The 11,445-nt window shown below is 45.7% G+C and overlaps 1 protein-coding gene across 1 annotated transcript in view; it reads right to left on the bottom strand.

Annotated features, from left to right (window-relative positions):
• Window positions 1–3,284: 3,284 nt before the first annotated feature.
• RNF150 (ring finger protein 150) overlaps window positions 3,285–11,445 on the bottom strand; it is a 119,314-nt gene continuing 111,153 nt past the window's right edge. Inside the window, exon 7 of the mRNA XM_017820346.1 lies at window positions 3,285–10,616. Coding sequence (XP_017675835.1) covers window positions 10,498–10,616 — 119 coding nt within the window. The 3' untranslated portion in view covers window positions 3,285–10,497. The remainder of the gene's footprint in view (window positions 10,617–11,445) is intronic.

Raw genomic sequence — 11,445 nt, 5'->3', positions numbered from 1 at the left:
AAGATCATAGAGTCCAACCATTAACACAGCACTGCCAAGTCCACCACTAAACCATATCCACTAGTACCACATCTACATGGTTTTTTCAACACTTCCAGGGGTGATAATTACACCACATCTCTGGGCAGCCTATTCCAGTGCCTGACCACCCTTCCAGCGAAGAAATTTCTCCTAATATCCAATCTAAACGCCCCCTGTTGGAACTTGAGGCCATTTCCTCTTGTCCTATCACTTGTTGCCTGGGGGGGAAAGGCAACTCTCCCTGGCTACAACCTCCTTTCAGGTAGTTGTAGAGTGGGATCAGGTTCCCCTGAGCTTCCCCTTCTTCAGAGTAAACAATCCCAGCTCCCTCAGCTACTCCTTATCTGACTTGTGCTCCAGACCTTTCATCAGCTTCATTGCCTTTCTCTGGCGTGGAGGGAGGTGACTGCCCTGGTGCAACTTCTTCATAGGTGTTTGCTCCCTGTCCTTACTCTCTTACTCAACTCCCTGTTGAGTAAGATGCAGACTAGGTGGGATGCTGGTTGGAGCAGCAGGGACAGAGGGACAACTTCATCTGAGCTGTGGGCTCTGATAGACAAGCTCTGGGGCTCTGCCAACACATCTAAGGTGTTAGTGCTCCCAGATGGCTGCTCTGTCCCTCTGCCAGGAGGGACATGCTTCCTAGCTGGAGCAGGAGAAGGAGGGACATCTGCCTGAGTTTCACTCACCAGAGTTGCTGCCAGCCTCCCTGTGCAAGCCTGTGTTTGCTTTCAGGTGAGAGCATGCGCTGTAAAGCAAAGCTGCTGAGACCTTGAGTACTGTGTCCAGTTCTGGGCCCCTCAGTTCAGGAAGGATATTGAGGTGCTGGAGCAGGTCCAGAGAGGAGCAACTAGGCTGGTGAAGGGACTGGAGCACAAGTGCTATGAGGAGAGGCTGAGGGAGCTGGGGTTGTTCAGCCTGGAGAAGAGGAGGCTCAGGGGAGACCTTGTCACTCTCTACAACTCCCTGACAGGAGGTTGTAGCCAGGTGGGGGTCGATCTCTTCTCCCAGGCAGCTCTCAGTAAGACAAGAGGGCATGGTCTTAAGCTGTGCCAGGGGAGGTTTAGGTTGGATATTAGGAAGAAATTTTTACAGAGGGGGTAATCAGGCATTGGAATGGGCTGCCCAGGGAAGTGGTGGATTCACTGTCCCTGGAGGTTTTTAAGATGAGACTGGATGTGGCACTTAGTGCCATATTCTAATAACCACGGTGGTGTTGGATCAAGGGTTGGACTTGATGATATTGCAGGTCTTTTCCAACCCAGTTGATTTGAGGATTCTGTGATTCTATGTCCAGAGGGGCAATGTGGCAGCCTACAGCAGAGAGTGGCCCGGGCATGTGAGGGTGATGACACTTTGCCCATTTCCACTGCTGCCAGGACTTGCCAGAAGCTTCTTTGCATGGGGATCAAAGATGAAGAATGACTGTTTTGCAAAATTACACCCTCACCTATTGAGCACCGATTTCTTACCGCTGATTTCTGACAAATCACCAACACATTAGATTTCTTTTGGGTCATTAAGTCCTTTTATTCCTTCAGGGATGCCCCCGAACCTGATCTCCCTATGTTAGAAAACTGGCTTCTCAGAGTGTTTTTTTCCAGAGTGGCTTCCCCAGGCCCAGCACAGGTGGGTGCACATTCATTTTTAGTGTGTTTTGGGTATCATGGGACAGCAGGGACCCTGTGTTGAACATATTGCTGTGCAGTGCAAACCTGCATAAATTCACTTTGAATCCCAAGTCCTCTTCATTGACTGTGTTAGGTCTGAGTGTCACCCCCTTGAATCAGAGGAGAGAGTAAAATTTGCCTTATTCCTTCTGGAGAATAAAAACCAAACCCACAGCAGGACACAGAGCAGCACAGCTTTATTTCGATATTTTGACCAGAAATTAACTCCGTATAGAGCAGGGAGTGATGTAACACAAGCCCCGAGTATGTGCTCGCATCCTGGAATTAATTGCCTTACGCCCCCCGTTATTTATAGCCCCGGTGGCGTTCCCAGCAGCTCCGCAAGGCGCTGCTTCTGCGGCGCTACCCGAGCGCGCTGCCTTCGCCTCCTGCCAGCCCGGTGGCAGCGGCGGCAGCTGTGTTGTGTGTGCAGATCACATAGCAACTGCGCACAGCTGCCTGCCAAGGAAAACCGGCCCCGCTCCCTCCCCTCGCCGCTTTATTACATGAAGGCAGGGAACAAAGCAGCTGGCAGGGAGGGAGATGTGTGGGGAAGAGCGAGACCGGATTCCTTGGCTAGCAGTACCTAAAACCTCCTTCCAAAGGCGGCCCGGGGTTTGTTTTGGTGCAGAGGGCTTCTGCCGTCGGGGTAGGGCTGGTGGAATGTGAGCTCCAGGCTGTGCTGCTGACTGGCTGACATGAGTTGGGAGGAGAAAAATAATTCTCAGCGTTGCTGATGAAGCCACATTAAATCGCACGCGGTTTTCCTGCTCTGAGCCAGCTGCTGCCCCTTTCTTGGGGCAGGGGGCGGGGGGCTGCATAGGAGCAAGGAGGCAGCAGGGGCTGGGGAGCTGGGTGTGAACTGGCCCACGGCTGCTGCCTGGCTGAAATCCAACTTAGGGGCTCAGCCGATTAGGCATGTTGTCACCTTGACATGCTTGTTTTCCAGCACTGGAAAAGAGAGGTATCCCTGCTGGTGGCACCAGCCAGAAAGCACAAAATGTGGGCCAGGATAGGGGCAGGCTGGGACCTGTAGCCAGGCTGTAGCCTGAGCCAGGATTTGGCTCCTTCAGAGATTTGTCTGCCTTCTTTTGCATCTACTGGAAAACTTTTCTGTAAGTCTCTTCAATTACTTTTTGGCAGGATTTTTACTGTGCCTCAAACCTCGTGCAAGCAGCATATCTATGTTGGATGACACAACAACCCCTGAGGCTCTCTCCCTTGGGATGTGTAGTGATAGCTGATCAAGCAAGGGAAAAGTGCTGGATGACCCCTCACAACGGTGCAATTCCCACTGAGCAGTCATCTTTTAAAGCTGTTTTAACACATCATGCCCAGTGTCTGGGCTAAGGCTGCAGCTCTCCCTCGGGGTAGCAGAGGCATTTACCTCTCGCACAGCCGCTGCTTTCTGATCAGAAGCAGCTGAAGGACAGAGGGGACCAGAGCTGGTGGCACGAAGGCCAGGCTGTCACTCAGGTCCCTTCCCACTGTACCTTCTGCCTCCTGTGGATGCCAAAGTCTGCAGCGGGGGAATTCAAGAAGAAGCAATCCACAAGTTTCACACATTGGGAAATTCCAGTCTTACACAGTCTGTTAGAAAATACGTACGACACAGTAATCAGAATCATTTTATTAAAAAACTTGCAATAAAATTCCTTGGAATTCACCATCTTAACTTTGAGAGTTGCAATAGTTTACTAGTACATAATAACACAGTCTCACATATTTACCTTATAATCCTCTATATAACAAAAATAGCCATGTTGTACTACTGAATAATGCTTCCAAGTATTAGCCTCAACATTTCGGTACTTCCCCCAGCTGAGTCACTGTCCATGCTCTTTAGCATTTACAGTATCTAACAAAGCAAGAAGGAAACAAAAAAATAAAGTGTGTGTCTCATGATTTCAGGCAAGTCCCTTTAAGATGGTAGTTCTCTGACTCCCACATTTTTCAAGAGAGATAAAGTGCATTGGAGAGGAAGATGTACACATTATAAAATATCAGTGAAGAGTTGCAAGTATATTTGCAAGACTGTACAGAAAGTAATGCTAAGGGAAAAAAAAGGCAAAAAAATGCTTCACAAACTGCTACTGCACAGTTTTGGCAGCAAGTCACAGGTAGCAGAGGGATAGGAGTGGGAAAAAAAAGCCAACTACAAGAAAAAGAATGGCCCATGCAAACGCCACTGTGTGACTTTGCCATGGCCTTTTGGTAGGTGTTTCCCAAACCAAAGTGCAGCTGTCTGGACAAAGGAAGTTGTTTTTTTTTTTTTTTTCTTTAATGTGGAGATGAAGGGTCATTTCCACAGTCCAAAGAAACCCAGTGTGATCAGCCTGCAGAAAGCGACTGCCTCACCAGCACAACTTCAGTCAAACACCAGCTCCCATCCTAGGGAGCCGCCGCGGAGTGTGACAACATTGTATCGTGACAACCCTGTTGTCCCCCTGGCTTGCTGGGGCTGGTGGCCCTGCTAGGCAGAGAAAGGGGGATGAAGCCTCCCAGTAAATCCGCTCCTGCTGTCCAGAGCAGGACTGATTACTTTAGAGAATTTCTCTGGGACGGACCATTGTCTCCGAACTGGAAATTATTTCAGTAAGCTGTGCACTGATCCATATGGTGTTTATTTCATTTGGGATTTTTCTTCCCTTTATAACATTGGCATTTGCTGGTACAGCTCTGCTGCGTGTGAAGAGAGACACGGCTGGAAAAAGCTTTGTAGCCATCACTGAAAACCAGGATACTGCTGCTCTGTTCTTAACTGCATACAAGTGGGATGCCACATTTTTTTGGTTTGCTTATAAACTACTCTAAATAGAAATAATCCTCTTCTGGAAATGGATGGAATGTATATTTTGACAAGTACAAAACCATTTTAAATGTTCACTAAATACAAGGAACATCTTGGTATAAAAATAACAGACCCTCCCACCCACTATCCCCTCTTTACATTTCTAATTATAAAATGGTACAGTCATTTCAGGTTCATAACATGAAACAAGAAGTGAGGATGGCATTACATACACATAAAAAACATTTAGATAGTCGACATCTGAAATAACTGTATACATTCAGAGCAAACAAGCATCTTGATCTGGCTATTGTTTTTAATGCTACACAGAACCGAAGAATCAGGAAATAAACCAGAAAGGGAAAATGCTGAAAATGCTGTTTCTCCTTTTTTCCCCCCGTCCTTACTTCTTTTCCATTCCCTACAGAAAGAAATAACTTCCACCAATTCACAATTAAAATACTTGAGAGAAACAAGATTAATTTCAGATGGAAAATTAATCCGTCGGCTTTTCATTCAAAATCCACAACATATTTCATTCATCTTTCTTCTCTATTTCTCCCTTTGAAATACAGCTCCTGCTCAGAAGGGTTTTTTCCCTTGAAAAAGAAATGGAAAGATAAAGGGACCAAGCGGGTGTCCAGCCCAGCGGGGGGAGCGGCGCGGCAGAGGGGCAGCCTTTGCCCTCGCCCTCCCTCGCTGCCCCAGCCTGCAGCTGCCATCTGCTCCACAAACAAATCCCAACTAAAAAGTCCATCTGGCATTCCTCTTTCTGCGAAAGCTATCAATTAGTTCAGGTAACGGCTTGGGAAATTAAAAGAAGTGCTTGTTTTGGAGCAATTGTCCCTATTTAAAAAGTCAGTGAAAACAACACCTCCAACCTCATTTTCCCTCACCCCTAAGATATTTCGTGACAATGTGTTTTGCTGCTTGTGCTAACCAAGCTGAGTCACTGCTGTCACGCACACACACTCTCACATTTTGCATCTATAAAACAGAGGAGTCCATATGGGCTCAGTGTTCCTCAACAAAGCCGTGCTCCCGGTCAGCGCTGGCCATAAAGAAGCTTGGCTGCCCTGAACGTGCTGAAAGCCCGTGGCCTGCCTTTTTTTAAGCCCTGGAGCTGAACTTGGGCCGGCTCCTTTCCCTCCTCTGATCTGCTGCAAGAGATTCCGGCAGCACAAAACACAAAAAGAGGAAGCAGCACCGTGCCAGTTTGATCCCACGTTCTCCTTCCCCTGCAACACAGGCTCATGCTGGGGCAAACACTTGTGAGAGGGGCTGGGAAGGAACTGGCTGGACTTCTCTGCCATTTTAGTCCGGCAAAACGGATGCACCCCAACAGCAATGCCCTTCTTGCAATGACTTCCTCGGGATTTGATCCAGAGGTCATTAGTGAGATCCAAGGGACCACTTAACACATGTGATTTCAATAATTTATATTTCCAAATTGCCTCTATAGACCCTTTTCTTTAGTGCCACAATCTCCCTCAAATACAAGGTCTGAAAATGACAGCTGCTTCTGTTTTCACTACACTACAGTTTCCATACCCATATCAATGCACTTTTATATGCACACATGGCAATTTAATTCTATAGAGTGCTTAATGAACTGCAGTCCTGTGATTGTTGTGATCCTGATTTTGAGGCTCTAAAGCAGTCAGAGAATAAAACAACCCCAAACCCTCAGCAAGTGCCAGATCTGTATCCCCATCACAATCGATCAGCTGTGGGGAGGGGATGTAGACCTGGTGCCTTGCACATCTGCATGCACATGTTACGTTGTTTGTGAGTGCAAAATTCTGCCCATATAACTTTTTATGCATCCTACCTATTCAACAGACCTTTGGGAAGGCAGCTTAGTGCAACCCAAGAAAACCCAAATCTATCTGACCAAGTTTCATCCTGCAACCCAGCCCGAGGGATGATGAGCCTCACTAAGGCAAAGTCTTCTCCCCCCTACCACTCGCTCATGATAAAGAAGAGAAAAAAGCCTCAGATGACAGGACAGGAATTGCTGGGAGAGACACAGGATCAGCTTAATGACAAGAGTGCCTTTCCCTGAGAGCCACACAGTCCCCTGCCCACTGGCCCTGTGCAGGAGGTGCCCCCCCCCCGCCCCAGTCATGGTGCCAGCCCTGCAGAATTATATCTGTGAGCACTTGTTCTGTCAGAGGGCACCAGAGGATTTTGTTTTTTCCTTGCTGCCTTCTAAAGGCTGCTTTCCCTTCTGACCAGACAGTGCCGTGTCCCAGGCATCCGAATCCCACGTATTTAAAGCCCAAGCTTAGCAGGCAGCAGTACCGAGGACTCACACAATGCTCAGGATGGGACTAACCATGTCCAAAGCTGCAAATCTGGAGGTTTAATTTTACCCTGTGAGGAATCTCAGTGGAGACACTCATGTAAGCGAAAATGTGCATGGGCATGCAGATATGCAGAATTAAGGCCTTCAAACATGTTACTAACATACACCAGGGGAGGTCTTAATATTTATAAAGCACCTCGAATTCCCAAGGCAGTTCACAGTTTATAGGTACAAAGAATATTGTCAGCCAGGTCCTGCTTTAGGAGAATGTTTCCATTTGACACAGGGGCTTAATTATGCTCAAAGAAGACCTGCTGAAAATAATGTGATTTTGGTACAAGTCCAAAATTAGTCACAAGTGCTTTTTTATAGAAGGACGGAATAGAACATTTACTTAAGTGCTTTCCTAAGTTCAGGCTTCAGTGATGTGTAACCTGGCTTTGCACTCATTATCACTTAACAGTGCTCAGAGCTGCAGAACACTTGAGGACAGGGACAGAAAGACATCTTCCCTGAGTGACACTGCAGGCAGAACTTAAAAAACAAAAGCAGAAAGACTCCTGACCCAGATTTGTTGGGATGTTTCTCCTGAAAGACCACAGTATATGGCGATATGTCAAAAGACCTCACCCAGCCTGACACCCTGCCTCTGCCAGTGGCCACCCGTGGATGCTGAGAGACCAGATCTAGTACGGGATACTTAGGAAAAGAGCGTGCACAGCGTGAATCCTCTAGAAAATCCTTCATTAACTCCCAGAAATATGGGCAGGGTCTCAGTAACCATCTCTGTGATGCCTCTTTGAGCACAAGCTCCCTTTTATGATTTTGCTGCACAAAGGACACTGCTTGCTATCAGCTGGGAGGAGTTTCACCTCCTGCCTTGCTTTTCCACAGACCTCTTTTTCCTCTGCTGTGCTGTGGGTGGCTCCGCTATGGCAACAGCTAATTGGTCAATCTATCCATTGAGATTAACTTAACTCAGTTTAGAGTTAAGTTAAGACTTTGCAACAGCTCCTGTGAAACCCAAACAGTTTGGCCAGGAGCTTTTCGTCTGTGTGCTGAGCTACAGTGGGTGTATGTGAAAGGATTACTGACAACTCGGACATCGTGTTCGTGATGTTCCTGTGACATGTAGCACCCAGGCTCCAGCGCTGGAGAAGAAATTGTACCAGTGCTTGTACTTTCTATAGGGAGCCCTGACTGCGTATAAGCAGCTTCACTCCTTCCCCTGCAGTCATTTGAGATGAATTTCATTCCTGTGTCAGTATTTGGTGTAAGCACCACTTAAATCCCATTTCAGCATTATTTCCAGAGCCTTAAGCGGAGCTGATGCAGTACCTTGTGCAAACTCTCTTGTGTAGGGGTCAATATCAGCATTGATGCGTCAGGTCTTTTCCACCGAAGCAAGGAATAGAAAAGACATTAAAGAATAAAGAAAATAAGATTACACAACCACAAATATTGTCAAGACTGACCTAGCTGCACCTTCCGGAATGATCTCTAACTTTCTTTTTTAACCAAGAAGATTTCCAGCTGCCTGTATGTCTTCAACTGAGAAGAGATTTTCATTCATATGGCTTCTAAAGATGTAACAGCACATTTCTGGATCTTTTTCAAAGAATCACAGAACAGTTTGGGTTGGAAGGGACTTTAAAGATCATCTTGTTCCAACTCCCTTGCCAGACCAGGTTGCTCAAAGCTCCATTCAGTCTGGCCTTGCACTGTTCCAAGCATGGGGCATCCACAGCTTCTCTCAGCAATCTGTTCTAGTGCCTCACCACCCTCACAGTAATAATTTATTCCTAACAGCTAATCTAAACCTGGCCTATTTCAGTTTAAGCCTTTGCCTCAAGATTACCTGGCAGTAATTAAGCTATAAAATGAACTGAGTTCTAAATGGACCAAAAATGATGGAGAATAATTTTTCCTTCTTCCTGTACTAAAGAAGCAAGTCAACTAAAATTTTAGGGATAGTTCTAAACACATTTGTTCCTGAAGATCTGACAAACACAAATCTTTGCTGGAAGTTGGTTTCCCCATCTAACAAGTAAATCCACAAGGAGATTAAATGCAGCAAGAGTCCCAAGAGTTGCATTTTGAGATGCTGCCATGACACCATCAAGTCAAAATGTTTGACCTCCATGGAATTTCGATGTAAGATGAATTGTTGATTTTGTGGACTTAGTCAGGAGGCAGTAATGTGATTCAAATCATTTGACTCTCAGCAGAAACCCTGTACTCTTGTGTAACAGTAAGCCAAAAATGCTTCTCCACAGTTGAGTATTTCGACTGAAAAACCAGATCATGCACTGAACAAGTAACAATAAGCTTTTACCTGGAAAGAAGAGCTCAGGATGAACTAAATGATTATGTCAGGTTGTTATTATTTAGGTGTTTTGACTTATGTTAGTTCTTTTCATTTTCAAATTCCCTCCCCAAAGTCCCTTCCCAAAATATTTTGGTATATCTACCTATACAGAAATTGCAAGTACTCCAGTATGCTTCCAACAGTGTTGACTCTGGAGGGCAACAGACCACCTGAACTCTTGTGCTGGATAACAAGCAGACAAAACCTGCTGTCAAAACGTAGGAAGTGAAATGCACTAAGGAAAAAGACCCAAAACAAACCAGGAGTTAAACATTTCAGCCAGCTGCCTCTTGCTTCATTAGCAATTTCTGACACTGACAGCAGCATCTCCAGACCCTTTGTAAGAATATTGTCACCCGCGTAATGCAGAGCTGTTAATGAGCAGCCTCTGGAAACCCCCCAGACACTCCTTTAGCTCAGTGATTTGACTTTGGTCTGTAAAACTAAGAAAAGACATGATGTTAGACCAGATCTTTTTTTTCCAGCTACTGAATTGACTTGAAGGAAGGCCACTAATGTACTGACAGCTGCTAATAGCATAAAATATAGCACAGGACTGCACGGACGGATTGACGCTTTGAGCTTTTCTTTCTCTCCTTTAAGTTGTACGATACTTCTCTAGGACAGAGCTCTATGTAAAAGACAACATAATGCAGTTTTAACTCAAATCTCAGCAATCTCTGTTAATTCAGAGCTCTCTTACAAATAAAGACCTTCAGAATACACCATTTCCAAGCCTTCCACTTCATGAAAGCAGGCTTCACATTAATGCAGGGTGCAGGTGCACCATCCTTGTGAAGCCATGCGTACCTTCATGCAGAAACAACAAGGCAATGATAAATCCTGGTCAGATTATGAAGTGACCTGCAAATGGGAATTCAGATTTCTGGACTGAACTCTTGAAAAAGCTGGGGTCAGTCAACACGAAGAGAGTGCCTATCCATAACAAACTATAAACAAACAAACGAACAAACAGAACATATGTCTTTTCAAAAAAACCCAACAAAAACTCAATTGAACAAGTGTAGAAAACACTCAAGCTGTCATTTCAGTTGCGTATTTACGAGCCACTGAAGAGTTCCATGACTGCTCTCAAGCACGTGGGTAAACTGGAAGCGTTCATCTCCCGTGTGAACCAAACGAGGGTATGTAGATGATGAAACCGCATCCAGGCAGACACAACTGTTGCTATTGCTTTTCGTGACCATCTCAGAATGGAGTGTGCAGGAGTGACAGTGCTCTGGAGGCATGTGCATGACTGGTCCAAATCCTAGAAAGCTGACTCGGTCCCTCCCCGTGACCCTCCCCTGTAGTTTGGTGTTGGATCTCTGTTTGTTTTTCAAGATTTCACCTCTTCGCAGTCTTGATCAGTGGAAAGCTCCACATCGGACAGTCCAACCTCCATTGCCATAATCAATGAAATATCTGAATCACTGCTGACTGCTGGCTCCTGTTCATCTGTGAGGGTAGAAAAGACAGGAAAATGTCATGTCTTTCTGTTAATGTATTACAAATTTTTAGTTCTGCAGGTGGAATCCAGAAGTTTCCCCCCCACAAAGGTTGTGCTTAGAGTAGAAACTTTGCTCTTATTCGATATCTGTCTAAAACATTCCAAAAATATCACAAAGTTCAAGCCATCATAGTGAGAAATATGATGACAAGGAGCTTGTATGGGTAACACTTTCATCTCCTCTTAATCCCCCCAGGGGTTTCTGTCCAGGTCCTTCATGACCCTCCTCCCATAACCTGAGGATTTCCCTCCCCATTCCCTTTCACTTCTTTAACTTGGCATCATCTTCTCTCTCCACAAAGGCAGAAAGTTAAAGTCACAGACACCTGGTGGAGCAAGTTAGTCATCAGAAAAACATTCCTAACAGGAAAAAATCTGCCTAAACCCTCATCAGGTGACAGAAGCTCTGTCAGCAGACAATTTTAAGCAGGCGCTAGGCTAACAGCTGGAAGGAGCAACACAGGCATCGTTAGTTCTGCCGCAGGATTTTGGACCAGGCTACCTGCCTTCTCAAGTGCCCCCTCTCATCCTTTTCCAGTCTCTTTCATATTCACTCTTTCCTCTGATTTGAAGATACCTTGCAGGTTCTTGAACCAGGCCAAAGGGATGTCCCTTAATACACCATGACCCCAAACACATTGAGTCATATTATTGACTTCTGCCAAACTGCAAATCCCATCAAAATTATAAGCGTAGGAAGAGCAACTTGCTTTTGTTTTGATCCCACAGCACTTATTATGTGTATACTTAGTAGCAGATAAAGCCAACAGATTCTAA

The sequence above is a fragment of the Lepidothrix coronata genome, unplaced genomic scaffold (assembly GCF_001604755.1).
Source record: "Lepidothrix coronata isolate B3197 unplaced genomic scaffold, Lepidothrix_coronata-1.0 Scaffold82, whole genome shotgun sequence".
Taxonomy (NCBI): domain Eukaryota; kingdom Metazoa; phylum Chordata; class Aves; order Passeriformes; family Pipridae; genus Lepidothrix; species Lepidothrix coronata.
The sequence above is the reverse complement of the archived record's forward strand: the minus strand, read 5'-3'. Positions and strand labels throughout refer to the sequence as shown.